The sequence below is a fragment of the Trachurus japonicus genome, chromosome 5, assembly GCF_045865225.1.
Source record: "Trachurus japonicus isolate A0001 chromosome 5, Traja_1.0".
Taxonomy (NCBI): domain Eukaryota; kingdom Metazoa; phylum Chordata; class Actinopteri; order Carangiformes; family Carangidae; genus Trachurus; species Trachurus japonicus.
This window is the reverse complement of record NC_140911.1, coordinates 1305263-1323692: the sequence shown is the minus strand read 5'-3', so window position 1 is coordinate 1323692 and position 18430 is coordinate 1305263. Positions and strand designations below refer to the sequence as shown.

Sequence of the window (18430 nt, the reverse complement as noted above, 5' to 3'; positions counted from 1 at the left end):
CTGCAGCAGTAAAGGAACGATGTGACGGTAGCAGCGTGTGACTCAAACCTTAATGGAGAGTGGGCGCCGCTCTGTTATTATCAGTTTATACAGTTTCTAACTTCTACAAACTGAGTGAGTGTCGTCTTAAACTTATCACACGTCTCTGAAGGACAGATTCTCTTTTATTCCCACACAGATGATCTGCCCGTGCAGGACTGATGTTAACGCCTGTACACAGAACATTCTGCATAATATGTAAAACTGAATCATCAATTGTTTTGGTTTTTTGGTTTAATTAACAGTTAATATTTGTGGGGGCAGTTGGGGTGGAGGTGGGGGGAATGCAGAGCGTCTAGAAACGCCTCTGTGAGATGTGATAACTCTGTGTTTGCTTTGTAAATCCCAGTTGAACGACGCCGTCTTGTTTGGTTTTAAGGAAGAGCCCGTCCACACGAATATGGATTTTTTGAATCCGCATAAGTATTTTATTTTATCGTTTCGCCGTCTCGTACAGACCGAAAAACTGCATCTTCCGGGGTGAAATGGTATTTTTTAGAAACGGGTCCCGGTGTGGGAAAATCTCAAAGTGTTTTCGCCCAAAACAGATCTTTTCTGACACGATGATGATGTGCATCTGTTTCCAACGAAGCCGGTGAGAAATGAATCCATGGAGCGGTGGATAAGGTTATTTATCATCTACCATGTTACCATGGTGATATCTGTGTAGTCTTATCTGTCATCAACAAGAGATTACGGGTTACGGGTTAGCGCGTTACGTTTGTGTGGCGGTGTCGCCATGGAGACGAGAGCTGGGACACCGGGTCGGAGGCTCTGATCTTACAGACGCTCCATTCTCCCTGGAACTAGTTACAAGGCGTTGGTTTAACCAGAACTAGAGACAAGGGACACATGGAGCTGAGTTAAGGTGGAAATACTACAGAGTTAAGGTGGAAATACTACAGAGTTAAGGTGGAAATACTACAGAGTTAAGGTGGAAATACTACAGAGTTAAGGTGGAAATCCTACAGAGTTAAGGTGGAAATCCTACAGAGTTAAGGTGGAAATCCTACAGAGTTAAGGTGGAAATCCTACAGAGTTAAGGTGGAAATACTACAGAGTTAAGGTGGAAATACTACAGAGTTAAGGTGGAAATACTACAGAGTTAAGGTGGAAATACTACAGAGTTAAGGTGGAAATACTAAATAGTTAAGGTGGAAATACTAAATAGTTAAGGTGGAAGTCCTACAGAGTTAAGGTGGAAATACTAAATAGTTAAGGTGGAAATACTAAATAGTTAAGGTGGAAATACTAAATAGTTAAGGTGGAAGTCCTACAGAGTTAAGGTGGAAGTCCTACAGAGTTCCTCTTCAATGGAGGAAATTAAAAAACGGTTTTATCAGTGGTGACGTGGGATGAAACGCAAACACCTGTTGACTATGACGAACTGGAAATCAAACGTGTGTGTGTGTGTGTGTGTGTAAAGTGATTTCTAGGTTTTTTTTTCCTTACCAGTGACTCTGGGTGGCGTGAACATGTGCTCTAACTATTAACTCAGGGAGAACATGTTGTCACATTAAGACCCGGCTGCAAGTGCATTCAGTGTGTGTGTGTGTGTGTGTGTGTGTGTGTGTGTGTGTGTGTGTGTGTGTGTGCTGCTCTCACCTCCCTGTCTACTCATTCACTATTCCACACGCTGCTGCTGCTGCTGCTGCTGCTGCTGCTGCTGCTGCTGAGTGAGTCATCCACATCCTCAGATAAATCAAGAGGTTATCACAGCACGGCAGCTATTTTTAGACGCCTCCTCCTGTGACTCACATCCATTTCTCAGCCACTTTCTAACTTTGCTGCTCTGAGTTTCCTCCCAACTGCCTCTTAATCTTGTTCAGCCATGTCAACGGGACTGAGAGAGGGGATAATGCCATCCCATAAAGCTGCTGCTGCTCCTCTGGCTTGACCTCTGCTCCCTGAGGAGAGAAACAAAGACCCCGTCTGTTCTGTACGTCTGAGGATGATGGTGATGATGATGATGCCTCTCTGACTGATCGGCTATGAGCTCATGAGGCGACGGGGGGGAAAGTAAAGTAAAATGCCAGAGAGACAAACAGCCGACGAGTCTTTACAGCGAGGCACCGGCCTCATCAGTTTTACATCTTCCTCCGACCTCTCGCTGCTGAATTAGTCAGCGAAGTCTCCACCCGTCTGCTGATAATGTGCAGCGGACGAAGGGCGTTTGATGCTCGCTGCAAATTGAGGGCTTCAACACTGAATGAAGCCAGATTGGCCCGACTCTGAATAATATGCAGAATGGTAATGATGCTGTTGGAGGCTCAGAGTATTAAAGGAGATAGTTCACCCAAAATTTAAATTTCTCTGAGTTACAGGGGGTCTCGGCGTAGCAGTGCATGTCCATATGACGGTTGCAAATGGATACCAACTGTCTTCGTAACAAAAAGACACACCAAAAAACATCCAGATACCTCCATGCTGCTCGTATGTAATGTCCGTCTTGTATTGAAGCCCCGAAATGCAAAATTGTCCCGAAAAAAATTAAAATTTGGACAAACCAGGGTCTTTTCCTCTTCCCAGTTCGTCCAAATTTGACGAACCGGGAAGAGGAGCTTCGAGAAGCTTCCGCTACAAAACAAGCTTGAAATATAGACTTATTTAATTTTTTTCGGGACGATTTCGCATTTCGGGGCTTCAATACAAGACGGACATTACATACGAGCAGCATGGAGGTATTTGGATGTTTTTTGGTGTGTCTTTTTGTTACGAAGACAGTTGGTATCCATTTGCAACCGTCATATGGACATGCACTGCTACGCCGAGACCCCCTGTAACTCAGAGAAGCCAGAAAGAAGTTTCAATTTTGGGTGAACTATCCCTTTAAAGCTGCTGCTGCTGTGTGTAATATTCAGCCTCCACTACCGTGTCTGCAGCTATGACTCATCGTCTTCTCCACCAGGCAGCGTCGGTGAGGGGAACTCTGCTGACCAGAGAGGAATGAAATACGTTCACCGACCAGTCTGAGAGTCTGAGGCTCCGTTTACATGACGACGCTCACCACCGGTGACAGAAATATTTCAGAAGTTTTGCCTTTTTTAAAAATAAAATTTGTTTGGAAAAGGCATCTTCCATCAGAATCAACAGCCCAAAAATACAAAATTGGTATTTTCCCATAGTCCTTTTCCTGTTTATGCAACCATTTATGCATACAACAAGAGTCAACGAAGGACACAGTCTGTGTGGTAAAAGACCTTTTTTCCTCCTGCTCCTTCATGAGCTTCCATTATCACTTTCCTGAGAACACGTCCTTGTATATTCCACTAAATATGAAAGGTTTAGCACATTTACACATTTACATTAAACTCTCTCTTCAACCCACATGCTTACAACCTGCATAGCTGCAGTTTCTGCATCAACATATCAACTAGGGCTGCACGATTATGGCCAAAATGATAATCACGATTATTTTTGTCGATATTGAAATCACGATTATTAATCACGATTATACATTATGTTAGATAAAACATGTTTTTATTGCACTTTCTATTTGAAACAAACAATAGGCTATGTGAACAAGGCTTTCAGTTCAAAATAAAACGTAAAATAAAAATAAATAATAGCCTAAAATAAAATTTACCCAAGACAAAGGGCTAGCGAAAAATAAATACCATTGCAGAGTGCAGAGGTGTCATTCTGTACAGTAGTGTACAGATACTTGTGTAAAAAACAAAAAATAAAAAATAAATCTGGTAGAAGTAGCTGCTGATTCAACTCCTTTACTCAAATAAAAGTAAGAAAGTACAGGCTCTGAAATGTAATTTCAAAGTAGCTATAGTAAAAATTAATTTTTGCCATCAATGATACACAGAGATGTGTGGGCAAGAGTCTGTCCAGCATGGACCAAAGCACAGCACGGGTGGTTCAGCAGCCATTTGGAACGAATTAAAAACATTTAATGAACAGACCAAGTGTTTTCACACAGGCAGCGTCCAGCAGGTCGGCCTAGCTCAACTGTGCTGCCACCAAAACGGCCATAGATCGCCGTTACCGGCCGTTATGATCACGGTCGGAACGTTTTATTTACACAACGTATGTAATTAACACCAAAACTGCCGCGTGGGGTGACGGGGTCTCGGTCCAGCTTTGAGACCACCCCGCAGCCCGACCTCGATCCGATCCACAGCGAGACGGCGACAGTAGACAGCCTGAGGTGCTGACTGACCAGACACAGACACACGTCATATCTACTGTCACCGTCTGCTGCCGACATCGTCTCACTCTCACGTCAGAGTGAGATCCATCCAGTCTAGGAGTGAGACGTAACACCGGGCGCAGAAGGTGACACAGTACAGCAGCATCTGAAGGTGCCGACTGACCGGCCGGGACACACACTCTGGACTGTAAACAACATGTAAAGGGAGGATGCGCTCGCTTGTTAGTTAGGCAGCTTCATGGAGCCCTGACCTCTCGTTCGCCCCCTGGTGGTTGGCGGACTATTGGTTGAGAGCGCTTGATTTGATATGCAGCACAGCCCGTTTTTTTACATGTTAATAATCGTGACGATCATCTTAATTTAATCGTGGCAGCCAAAATCGTGATCGTGATTAAAATTTGATTAATTGTGCAGCCCTAATATCAACAATCTTAAAAAGACAACTATATAGGCTACATTAAAGTGAGGGAACTTGCTTATTGTTATTTCCATCAGGGATAGGAAGGTGACAAAAAAAAAAAAAAAACTTCAGAGCGATCATACAATGTCTAAGTTTTGCCTTTTTTTATAGACAAAAAAACGTCAATTACCACACATAGACGCAAAGACTATGTTCACACGGAAATCTGAAAAACGCTCCGCCGTTGCATCTCCATGTAAAGGGTGAAAACACAAAAGAAAACATTGAATTCCACAGACTTTTGTGTCACCGTGTGCATGCAGATTTCCTCTCCAAAAACGCTCGTCTAAACGCGGAATAAAACAATGAGAATGCAACAACGCCACTTTAACGTTTCCTGTTCAGATCGTTTCCATGTAAACGTAGCATTGCTGTCACTGTTTAGAAAAATGAGGTTCGAAGGAATATCAAATGACCCGTAACTCGTTTTGGATAAATTTGAATTCTTCCTCTCTGTGCAGAAACATGAACACACGTTTCAGCCTGAAAATACTCATCACTTCATTACAGCCTGTTTGTTCCTGAGTGGAATAATTATCTTTAAAGTGAGAGCAGAGAGAATTTCTTTAATAACTGAGTTAGTTTCCCTAATGAAGAGCGTGTTGGAGGTGAACAGAGAGCTGAACGAAGCCGTGGAGGCAGCGTCTTCTCTGAAAAACCACAGTCTGTGATGTGATGTTAGTCTTTTCTAAGTGCTGTGAAATACACGGTGACAAAAAGGAGAAAAAGCAGCATTACAAACCATTTCACTGAAAACTAAATTGGTCCGTTCGTTCCACCCGAGCTCAGAGTAAAATTCATATCTTGGAGCGAAATGTTCCGTCTCTCAGAGGGAAACGGCGTTTTGCATTTCTTTTCTTTGTCTGCTGTGTTTTCCTGAAACTACAACTACACTTTTCTGCACAGACAGAAATCACACAGACAAATCATATACATCTGGAAACTGAGGATTTGTTATTCTGCCCAGAGGGTCATGGAGGCGTCTTTCTCCTTTTCCTCAGTGAGCAGGTAAATAACACAGGAAAATACAGAACTTTTCCCTTTTTAATCAAACAAAGTTTCACTGTCACCTCTTTGTAATGAAGAAATCTTAATTTTAAAGGGATAGTTCAACATTTTGGCAAATTGGTCCATTGCCATAATCCCTATAGTCATAGCAGTAGGTCCGTTACCTTTAATTGTCGGTGCAAGCTGTTTTTAGAATGGCGGAGCAGAGCCGTGAGCTGCTCAGAGCTACGCTACGGAGGCTCATTATGGGATTTCTTGGTTTCCCTCATCATCAAACTCATAAAATACACAATCCAACAACTCCACAACGCTCTGGTGGACAAGTTGTGAGCTGCACATTCACCACGCTATGAGATAATAACACAACGTTACCACACAGAGTTGTTTTAGAGGGAAATACAGAGACTGATGATGAAAAACTGTCCCTGAAGGCAACGTGCATCAGTGGTTTTACATGAATTTACGACACAGCATGTTTGCTTGTGCATAGAGCTTACGACGCTGCCTGTACATATCTTTATCATCGGACAAGTCATTAACAATAATATGCCCCAAATATTTAATCTCGCTGCACACACTGGGTCTCATTCATGAAACGTGAGCAGCACGGATTTGTGTGTAAACCCTGAGCAGCGCAAATTTACGTGGATTTCCGCATTCATCAATCTTTTAGTAGTGCTGATTTTTTTCGTAGCTACTCACAAAATCTACACCTGCTCCGGACTGTGTGTAGCGCTTGTGTAAATGTAGGAATGCAAAGAAATACTGCTTGTCACTGTTGAAAATTACAATTTTAATCCATATTACTCTCTCTCATGTTCAAAATACGCCGACGCCTTTGAAACACGTAATTTGAACATGACAAACAATTAGAAATATTTGGAGAGAGAGACGTTTTAGGGATCGGACACGCACAAACACGTCAAGGCTCCATCTAATGATGAAAATAATCTGATATAAAACCGGAAAAAACTTTTTTGTGTTGCTACAGTACACGCTCGGTGGGCGCACACTTCACCCTGCGCAGCAGCGCAGTCGGCACCGGTTTGGATGGAGCTGTGACAGACGGCTGGTGCTTCTGTAACAATATAACCTGCCTATATAACTTCATGTGTTGATACAACCATGCTCCTCTACAGCTGAGGCTGTGAAGAGCCTCCTCCTCCCGTCGCTGCTGTAGCTCTGTAGTTGTGTGTATTTTTTTTTTTTTTTTTATGTTTCATATCGAACTATTCTGGCTTTACTTCTTAAACGATTCTTTAATCAACCAAGGATAGGCCTACTTAATTCACTAAATCTGTTTCTTCCCTCCAGCCTTTGACCTGTCCCAGTCACACCACTACTAACAGAAGAGAATTAAATATTTTTTCTGGACTCCACTTCAACCAAAATGACTTCGATCCGTGATCTCTCTTTTTTCTCTCTCTCCCTCTTTCCTCGTTTGCGTCATGGCCGCAGGTGAGCAGGATGCACCTACCTCCTAATATGGTGGTCAGGATCTCCTTATATGGCTATTCATGTATGGAGATCTATGCTAATTGCTGATCACCGGGGGCGTGTTGTTAGTTTACCATGGGTTGGCATTCATGAAGTTACACACGTGTTTACGATCAAATCTGAGTTTCCCGCACCGTTCATGAATCCGGAGTAGAGTTTTAGTAGAGTGAGCTTTTATGTGCAAATCTACACACAGATTTACTCACGTTTCATGAATGAGACCCACTGAGTGCAGTGCCAGACAGATGGAAGTCAGGGAAGGTTGTCTGTCTGTCTTCTCTGCTTCTAACAATCATGATTTTACTCTTTACAGCATTGTACTTTATGTCAAAGTCAGCACCTTACTGTGTGCAACTTCTACATCATCACCATCAACATCATTCTCCAACCAGCTTAAAGCATGGTTACTAGAAAACATGGTCATACTTCAATCTGTATACTTTTCTGTCTATCTGCTGTATGTTGCTGTCTTTTAAATTGTTGTTTGTTGTATGCATGACGCACTTTACATTGGGCACTTGGCAATAGATTATCGCACTTCTAGCACTTTGTTATGGGCATTTCTGCAAAACAATTCAGTAATGTAGTCCAGCACTTTATCCCGGGCATCCCTGCAATATGAAGCAGCACTTTATATTTGTAACACAGTCCAGCACTTTATTATGACAGGGCATCCTGCCATAGATTATAGAGGTAGCCTACAGTGTAGCACCTCCATACAGATAGAATTTTAATATGGAGATAATTAATCATGTGTCATCCCAAACCGATAGCCTTTGTTGTGGAAAGTTCTGTAATTTATTGTCCTTCCTCCCTTCTCTTCTCTTATACACCTACTACCTGCCCATGGGACAGGAGATGGAAATTAGCCGTGCAGCTACAATCTCTTTTCATATTTACAGTTTTCTTTTAAAATGTTCTTCAATATGTTTTGTCCCATTTCTAAATAAATAAACTTGTAAAACATTTTCGGTGCACCTGAGCGCTCACTCTTTCTACGTAAACCTGAAGGAATGAGGTACTTAAATTAATAAATATCAGATCACAGATTTCCTAAATGTTTGATCTCCCGTACTGAGAACGATCCGTGACGACATCAAAAGACGGACGACTCACTCTCCCTGTCGTTATGGGGTAGAGCAGAGGTAATAAAGACAAATATTCTACCCAGATTAACTTTACATTATTTAGTTCTGCTCTCTCGTTATAATTTCCACAAGGCTGGTTTGAAGACACTGAGGCTCTGTTCACCAGCTTCTTATGGAAGACCAGAAATCACAAAACGCTCTCCAAACTGAGACCTCAAGGTGGACTGAGTGTCCCAGATGTATTTCTGTGCTACCTGTCTTACAACCTGAGATTTCCACTTTCTTACCTCCTACTTTTTCACTGTATTATTAGTGTGCAGTCTACATATAAAATATAACTTCATTCCAAGGCTCTATTTTGGGCCCTTTATTATTTTTGATTTATATAAACGATTTAGCTTTATCTTGTAAATATTTTTTTCCTGTGTTATTTGCTGATGACACTACCCTTATAGCAACTCATAATAATTTTAATTATCTGATTGATTCTGTGAACAATGATTTATCTTCAATTTCAAAATGGTTTCAACTGAATAAATTAACACTCAATGTGAAGAAATGTAACTTTATAATCTTTTGCAATATTAACAAGTCTTATCCTAAAGATCAAGCTAAATTATACATTAATGGAATAGAAATGACCCAAGTCAAAACTACCAAATTCCTCGGAATATTAGTTGATGAAAGACTTGATTGGACAAATCATATAGACCTTGTTTGCAAGAGATTAACAAAGATGATGGGCATCCTAAGAAAAGTGTGCCCATTTATACATCCTTCTGCTCATTTAACGTTATATTATAGTTTTTTATTTCCTTATTTGAACTACTGTAACATGGTCTGGGCAGCTACATCTCCTACACATCTCAAGAAATTATGTACTATTCAGAAGAGATTCATAAGATTCATCTCACATTCAAATAGATATGCTCCATCAGCACCACTATTCACTAAGTATTCTCTTCTACCAATTCACAAATTCAATAACTATCAGATTTGTTTGTTTGTTCACAAGTTTATTTACAAGAATCAAGATCTCCCTGTCACTTTTCAAAATTTCTTTACATTCACTCATAATGTACACTCTCACCGCACTAGACACAGTAATAATCTTACTCTATATTTACCCTTTACCCGCACATCACACCATCAGTTTAACATGACATACAGAGGTCCAATGTTTTGGAATGGACTACCTCCCTCATTAAGATCCATTTCTTCTTATTCACTTTTTAAAAAGCAGTTAAAAACACATCTCAATTTCTCTTGAATTTTCCGCTCTTTCCTCTCTCTCTTTCACTCTCTCCATATCTCACATCCTTACTCTGTCCTTTTATGAGTTTAATTAATTAATTAATTTTTTGTAATTATCTCTATTGTCCTTATTTGTTACCGAATTACTTTGCACTTTATCTCTCTATTTTTTTCTCATTTCTGTTTTCTTTTGCTCACATAACATTGACTATGTATGCACTTTATCTCCTTTTTATGTTTATTTGTTAGCCATTGAAATTTGTCTTGTTGTAATTTGTTATAGGGGTGGAACCTATGTACAAGCCAACCGGCTTCGTTCCCTCCTTGCACCATTGAAATTTGTGTGCTAAATAAATAAACTCTAAACTCTAAACTCTAAACTCCATATGAAACTTTTCTTACCTATGCACTGGTAAAACAAAAAATCCTGCATCGTTCCTCTTTAACGCCTTTAAGACTACTTTTAAAAAAACAACTGTCCACACCACAGAAATATCTCTGTCCATACAAAGAGGCAAAACTGAAGAGAATCGCCTCTGAAGCCTGCAATGCCACGCCCGGCTGATAGGTGGTGATTAGCAAAGTGTAAAATATCACAGGAGAAGAACGTATTTTAAACCGTGGACGCTTGGGCAGCGTTCCCACTCTGTTCTTGAAATCGTTTTCCAGGACATTTTCAGCTGACGGACATTCGTTTTTACGCCATACACTGATTCATCCCCTGTCCCATTCATGCTTTGGAGAAGTCTTCTTTTCGTCAATAGTACCTTATTTTGTAAATTTATTCAGTTTGTTTCTATGTTTATTCCTCTCTCTCGTTCTCTCTCCCAGAAATCTGATTTAAAACGTGCAGTCTATGGCTCTAATGTATGAAATAATCTCTTAAATGCTTAGAAATTATGACAAATTTATCATAGAACAGCATAAATGTTTTTTTTTTTTTTTGGAAACGAATCCTTAGAAGGGTCTGAAAAAGTCAAATAGAGCTCTGGTAGCTGTGATAAATCATTTTCCAGGACAACTCAAGCTTTTCCAGGACATTTGACTTTTTTTTCTCATTTTTGACCGGAAAATTGGTGAACCATTTTCCAGGTTTTACAGATTTTCCAGGACGCGTGGGAACCCTGTTGGGGCTGTCCAGTAATATCGGGCGCAGCAGCAGACGCCTTTGCGTAGCGGTGGAGTGCAGTTGATGAAACAATGTTACGTTCATGTGTACAGGGTCTCTGCAGGTTTCACCAGCTCAAATTTAAGACTTTTTAAGACCTTTTTAAGACCTTTTTAAGACCATTATGGATGAAATTTAAGACCTATCATGACAAATAAAAAACATACAAAAGAAATGCGGAGTCACAAAACTAGAAATTGATTGCAATATATAAGTTGCGTGTTAGGCTTGTTTGTAGTTGAAAATACATTCAGTAAAGCACAATGAAGTGTCGCAGGAGCATCTAAAGTAAACTATTTGGGGGCACAAAAAGAAATTGGGGAGTGAAATTAAAAATGTTTATGTAACACATTATTTATTTAATTCACTGGCAACCAACAGGCTGATGGCTTTAAACCTTGAATAATGTTAAGGGTCACACGTGACCCATTTTTACATTGGAGAACAGTAAAAACACCAACACTTCACCTTTGGCCTGAAATGTGATGACTTCTAAATGTGACCCAGAATAGACAAACATGGAAATATTTCAACTTCTTTGATCAACAGACACGAGCCACAACCTGTTCTGTATTATGACCAGCACAATATTTGACACATGAAGTAAATAAATTGGCTTTTGGTCACCCCTATATATTATGGTATTAAATAATGCTTGAATAAATGTGTACTACCGTATTTTCCGGACTATATGTCGCACCTGAGTATTAGTCGCATCTGCCTAAAAATACGTCATGAAGAGGAAAAAAACATATATAAGTCGCACCGGTTTATAAGTCGCATTTATTTTTCAAACATTTAATTAATAGCCAGGTGTCATATAATGACCAGGCTTTGTTTAAAGGCCGGCACCTATAGCGCGCGCTGCTGTTATGCATGCGCGTTTCTCTGTGGTGTGTAGCCTATGTGTGTGTGAGGATGCGGAGATGAATGAAGGCGATCGTCCCAAGGGGGAGGGGAGGGGGGCGGCGGCGGCGGTGGTGGCGGCTCCTTTTTTTTTTTTTTAACACGTTAGTTTAGGCGGCAGCGCTGGAAACCCTGTGATCAGAAACTCTTTGTGGACTCTGTGAAGACAGACGGGAGTGAAGCCGACCTCTCCTCTGCTTCAGAGAGGGACAGCCCTGCACTGTCAGACCTGGCTCTCTGCTCCGTGTCGGAGCCCAGTCGGACATGGGTCTCTGCTCCGTGTCGGAGCCCAGTCGGACATGGGTCTCTGCTCCGTGTCGGAGCCCAGTCGGACATGGGTCTCTGCTCCGTGTCCGGAGCCCAGTCGGGACCGGAGCAGAGACCGAAGACTGACCGCAGAATACGCTGTGAAAATACTCTGAACTGACGGAGTGAAGCGCTACGGCGCAACGGAGACAGGTCAGACAGCGCAGCGAGGAGAACAGCACGTGAGGAAGATGAAGATGAGCTACTGAATGAGGAGGGATTTAGAAATAAAAGCCGTGCTTCCCTCTTGTGGTCATAGCGTAGGTTTTTTTTTAAATATATAAGTCGCTTCTGAATATAGGTCGCATGGCCAGCCAAACTAGAAAAAAACCGCGACTTATAGTCCGGAAAATACGGTACATCTTTTTATTTAAAAATGCTCGCCCATGCTGGGCATAAGAAAATTAAAGACCTGTCTAAAATTATTTAAGACTTGAACACAATAATTCAACAAATTTAAGACATTTTAAGGCCTAAAATTTAGATTTTCAAATTTTAGACTTTTTTAGACTTTTTAAGACCCCGCAGATACCCTGTGTGTAGAGCTGAGATGAGACCTGGAAGTGCAAAGTACACACAGACAGCCCGGTAGACATCGGCCATTGTTGTTGGCAACCGTTTTGCTTCGATGCGTATGTGCGAACGGCTTGTCGCTAGGCGCTTGACGTCATCGCGTCATCAACACCAGCTCCGTTTAACATCGCTACACGGATCCACTCAATCGGATATTTTTTTATTTCTCCACTTTTTTATCCATTTTTTATCCGCCGTGTTGGTGTGGTTGAGAGGCCCAATGGACAGAAAAATGTGCGTTTAGGAATATATCGTATTCATGTCGTCCAGGCCTCAGATGAATAAAAGTCATCTCTTTGTTTTTCTGCAGGATGAAGAAATAAATAACGAGGTGGAAGAAGAAAACCACTTGACTTACTGTAATGTGAATGCATCTCATCGATCTCCTTCTCAGTCTGGTTCTTAGTGAACACCATCACCTGAACACACACACACACACACACACACACACACACACACACACACACACCAATGAAAACACACTGCAATGGTTAATTTTACATTCTCAACCGTTTAGTTATTATTTTTTCTTTCTATGTTGTTTCTCTTTACATTTATTGAAAGGCTGTATTATTATTATTATTGTTTGTTATGTTTTATTATTAACCCTGCCTAGACTTGCCAATGCTCAATCAACACAGACAACAGTTATTGGTCTTTTATGATGAAATGTCTGAGTTTTTGGTGCTAAAACACAGTTAAACAGTTGTTGTGTGTTGAGTAAAAGACAAACAGAGAGAGGGATCTCAGGATACGTACAGGTTTGGTTTTCCCCTGCAGTTGACCTCTGGCCTTCTCGTTGGCCTCCACCTCTTTGGCAATATCCTCCGCTGTGGAAATAAAAGACGTCTTTATTACTGTGGAGGACAGTGTGAGGGATCAGATGTTATTATGGGCTGGGCTCCACTGGTCATTACTGCAGGACAGAACAACGATCTATAAGAGGAGAAGTGTTGGTGCAAACTTCCTCACTAGAGTCTCACTGTGCTGCTTGAATTCACGAGGAAACATTTACAGCTCTGGAGAAACACGAAGAGTCCTTAAAAAGTATCTCTACATGAACGGCACTTATTCCACTCCAGTTTTTTATTTAAATACCAACACAAACACAACTCCTTCTACTTAAAGGGGGATTTCTATTCTTATTTCTAGCATTAAATCCAATCATTTCCTCACCCAGATAACTTTGGTGTCATTACAAGTCGTGCTAATTAACGCTAACGCTAATTATCCTTTAATGAGACTCTCTCTTTATAGGCAGATTATAAAAACCACTGCTGGGATTAAACACTGACATTATCCCACAAAAACTGATTTATAAACTCTTCCTAAATTAAAATATTTGTGTTGTGTTGTTTAGGAATGAATATGAACAAGTTTTCTTTACATTATTGTTATTTAGGTCTTTTTTGTTATTTCCATTAGTTGTAATTTTCTGCCAAGGTGCATCTCAATAAATCAGATTATCATGGAAAACTCTGTCAGAAACTCAATTCAAAAAGTGAAACTAATATACTATATAAATCAGAATAAAACATTTTATGTCTTTATCTAATTCATTTCTTTTAATTGTAATGATTACAATTCAGTATCTCAAATAAATATATATATATATATTACAAGAGACCAATTAAAAAAAGCATTTTTAATATGTAAAGGTTGCCCTTCTGAAAAGTTTGTCCATCTATATGCACTCAGTACTTGGGGTTGGGGTCATTTGTCTTGAACTACTGGAAATGGACTTTTCCTTAATATTCTCATTTATTGAGATGCAGCTGTGAATGCTCTGAATGACAATACTTTTTATTTTAAATTTGGGAGAAATGTTGTCAGTAGTTTATAGAATAAAACAAAAATGTTCATTTTACTCAAACACACACCTATAAATAGTAAAAAACAGAGAAACTGATCATTTTTGAAGTGGTCTCTTCATTTTTTCCAGAGCTGTAAATCTCAGTTTTTTCTCTCACTAGATGAATGTGCTGCAGCAGAACCTGTGTGGAGTTTTAATATAATAACAGGGGTGCAAACTCATCAGGGGTAAAAAAAAAAAAAAAAAAAAAAGGTGACAAGATACCGACCCCCTAGGGGGGTCCGGGGGCATGCTCCCCTGGGAAATTTTTAAAAAAACTAACTTTAAAGGTGAATTTACAGTCAATTTTAGCATGAGACTAGGGTCCAGATTTACACAGCTTTTGCTCCTGTTAAACCTGCACAATCTGTCTCTCTATGTTTGGTTTTGAAAGCCTATGCAGGTTTAGCATGAGCAAAAGCTGTGCAAACCTTAGTGAATCTGTCCCTAGATGTCCATCAGATGAACCTTGCAAACTAAATAACATTTAATACAGACTGATTGGTTCATTGTGAAACATTTATTTATTGATGTAAATGTGTTTTCTGTACGTAGGCTATGCTCCGAGGCAGCGCTGCTCTTTCTGTCCAATAACACACATGAAGCTTAAAAATGCCATAGGCTAAGTTACATAAAACATATTAAGCGGCAATATGTATTTAAAAGATGTTCAAGCAAACGCACATAGTTTGAAACAACGTTCAAAACACACACGGCCAGCATCACAACTAGGCATAAAGTCTGCTAGCTGATAAAAGGTTTAATATTTTTTCATGTGAGAAAGTCACTGTTAAATCCCCAGTCTGTGGTCAGTTTATCCAGATATCGCCTGTTAGGACGTTTGTTTTAGGAGAAATACAGAGGGAGCAGCGACCGGGGGCTAGTAGGCTACATCCATGCTACCGGCTCGTCTCAGAGGCAGTAGCCGGTCTACTGAACCGATAGCCCGGGGCCGACTCCGTCGTCTTCCTGCTGGCGATAACGAGCCAAGTAACTCTATCCGCAAGTTTTTAGGGGTTTACCGCTGGCTGGTTAAACTCTTTATAGGAGATTAATGTTGGTCTCATTGATTAAATCTAACAACTGTGGCAGTCGCGTTAGTTAGTATGTATGAAAAGTGAAGCTTCAGGTGTGTATTGCTGGACAGAAGAGCAGCGCTGCCACCACTTGTTTTCATCCAGATAAGGTGCACGCGCCTTAAAGAGACAGGTGCATTGCCTCGCCTCGCCGCACCCAAATCACACAAATGACCCATTTGGGACCCAAAACGGTGAATTTCGCCGAAAGGTGACAAGTTTGCACCCCTGAATAATCTAATTAGTTCCATTAGGACCAGTGACGTGTGCAGCTTCTCCAGATAAAACCAGATAAGACCGGTGTGCTACCTGTCCGAGGGCTGAGGGCGTCACACTGAGCGTTGTAGATGTGGACGAACTCCTGGTGCCTCTTGATGAGCTGGTCTCTGGAGCCGCTGGTGGACAGGTGGCTCTGCTTCAGCCGGCGCTTCAGCTCGCTCATGGACAGCAGGTTGTACACCAGCTTGGTCATGGGATGTCTGGTCCGGCCCAGCGAGCTGCAGAAGACAGGAAGTCACATCATCATGAAGCCTGGTGCTGAGAGAGACTGACGTGACCACGTAAACGACACCTTCAACATCATCACACACTGATATTAACAGCTGCTCTTATGACCCACAGGCCTGTTGTAAAACACACTGACAGGCTCATGTGATTACAATTAGATTTGTACCTTTGGTAAAAGACACAAGTGTAAGGAAGACAGACGGACGGCTTCATGCAGACAGAGTATTAACGTTGTTCTCCACTGGTTTGGCTCAGTTCTAGAAACAACATGGACGGCTGCGTCGGAGGAGAAAACTTTTTTTTTTTTTTCAGTCATTAGCGGTGCTTATTTATTAGTCCACACTACATTTTGGTCTGCATCGTCTGCATCGTCTCGGGAAATAACTGGGAAGGTTTCAGAATGTTTGTAAACTGAAAGCAGCAGATTTTCTACCAGACTTGATGACACCTGTCGTCTCCCTCCCGACGGTTTACGCCGAGGGAACCACCACAGATTATTGTAAAAGGTTTGAAAGTCCGAGGCTCGATCCAAAAATGCTTTTACACAGCAGAAAATTAATGTTGCTGTTTAACACTACGAAAAGCCGAACCCTGAAGGCCTGATAATGTAGTTTGATCCGACACTAGACTGCTGCTCTAACGTGACGTTTTTTAAATCCTAGGTTAACCGGGTAATAATTCATAACCGAGTAGCAGACTGCCTACTCGGGTACTCGGTCTGGTGAAAGTAAATCCAGCCCGAGCATGTGTAATTATATGTTTTTTTTCAATTAATCATGTCAATCACAACTATATAGATATATATTTTTAAATTTCAACGAACCATGTCAGCCACATCTGTATAGATATATTTTTATATTTCGATGAATCATGTCAATTGCAATTGTATAGATTTATAGTTTTTATATTTCAATTAATCGTGTTAAATCGCAGCTATATAGATTATATATATATTTTTTTTACAATTTAAAGAATCATGTCCAACCCTGTAACTATGTAAATGTACCTTTTCTGTTATCTACTGGTCCTCTGTCTTTATGGACTTTTTATGTTAATTGTTGTATTGTTTTGGGGACTACAGATGTATTTGTGTATTTACTGTGGGTACTCTAGTACTCACTGTTCATTAATATGCACTGTCCCGACTAAATAAACAAATAAAGTAAGTAAGTAAGTACTCGAGTATTTATTTATTTATGAGCTGTGGTGTTGTATGAACTGTAACACTGTTTTACTAAATGTTCTGAGAGTTTAGAGAATGTGATTTCTGTTTAGAGAAATGAGCCGAACCAGTGGAGAGAAACTGTAACACTCTGACATCAGACTGGATCCACATACACACGTCATGAAGTGGGTTTGAAGATCTGAACCGCTACAGACTCACACACACACACCTACATGTTTTATAGCTTCCAGAGTGTGTGTGAGTTCAGAGAGAGTGTGTGTGTGTGTGAGGAGTTTCCTCTGGTTACACAGCAGCAGGAAGCAGCTCGTGGGTTTTTACCTCCTCAGACTCTCCTTCTTCTCTCCGCTGCTCAGACACGTGTCCAGGTGTTTGTTGATGAACTGCTGCGACACGCTGACGGAGCACACGGGACAGTCCACTGGAACACACACACACACACACACAGTTATCAGCTAAAGGAAAAGATCAAAGTGTGTTTGATGATGAGAGTCAGAAATTATTTCATATACAAACCAAATCACTCCCCTGGCTCTGCACAGTCTCTCTCTATATATATATGTCTATTTATTTAATTATTCATTCATTTATAAAAGCAGCAACATGTTATATAACACCTCATCATTTATTCAGAATCAATAAATGAAGAACTGCGTTGAACTATGATCTAAAAACACCAACATTATATCTCCAATACTGCCAATGTAAATCAGCATTTGGCTGCAATTTGGTCTTTCTGTCTTTTTTCAAAAGGAATCCCTCCTTGAATAAATAAATAAATAAATGGTTAAATAAATCAGAAACATTAGATATGTGTCTCATAAGTGTGATGTATAAATGTGGATAGGTGTGTATACATTTGTAAAAATAGAAGTTCACGAAGTTTGGGACTTTTCTAGTATGTTTGTGAATGTGTTCTTCATTGTCATAGTTGCCTTTTTGTGTTGACTACTTCTTTTTTTAATATATATATTATGTGTATTGTGTACTGTTATTGAACTGTTTTTATGTTTATGGGACTCCAGACGGAAATTAGCATCTTGCTACAATCCGGCACATTTACATGTTTTTGTCCATTAATGTGCACTGTCCCATTCAAATAAACAAATAAAGTAAAGTAAAGTAAAGTATGATGAGGTGATGGCGCTCTGCAGAAGGAGAGCTCTAGGAAATGGCACAGGTTTTGTGATTTTGGCCAAAAACTTCATAATCACAATTTATAGACCACTGAGATGCTTTAGAATAGCAAAAAAAAAGGAGGATTAGAGGGGGTCTTTAATTTATTTAATTCTATTTTTTTTCTTCTTTTTCTTTTGTTTTGATACATACAGCACTTTGTGTTGCATGTCTC

General features: G+C 40.4%; 1 protein-coding gene across 1 annotated transcript in view; it reads right to left on the bottom strand.

Annotated features, from left to right (window-relative positions):
• rad18 (RAD18 E3 ubiquitin protein ligase) overlaps window positions 1-18430 on the bottom strand; it is a 50987-nt gene that overhangs the window by 11955 nt on the left and 20602 nt on the right. Inside the window, exons 6-9 of the mRNA XM_085775528.1 lie at window positions 17401-17500; window positions 15699-15886; window positions 13221-13291; window positions 12820-12880 (exon numbers count right to left, since the gene is read on the bottom strand). Of these exons, the coding sequence (XP_085631654.1) occupies window positions 12820-12880; window positions 13221-13291; window positions 15699-15886; window positions 17401-17500 (420 nt within the window). The remainder of the gene's footprint in view (window positions 1-12819; window positions 12881-13220; window positions 13292-15698; window positions 15887-17400; window positions 17501-18430) is intronic.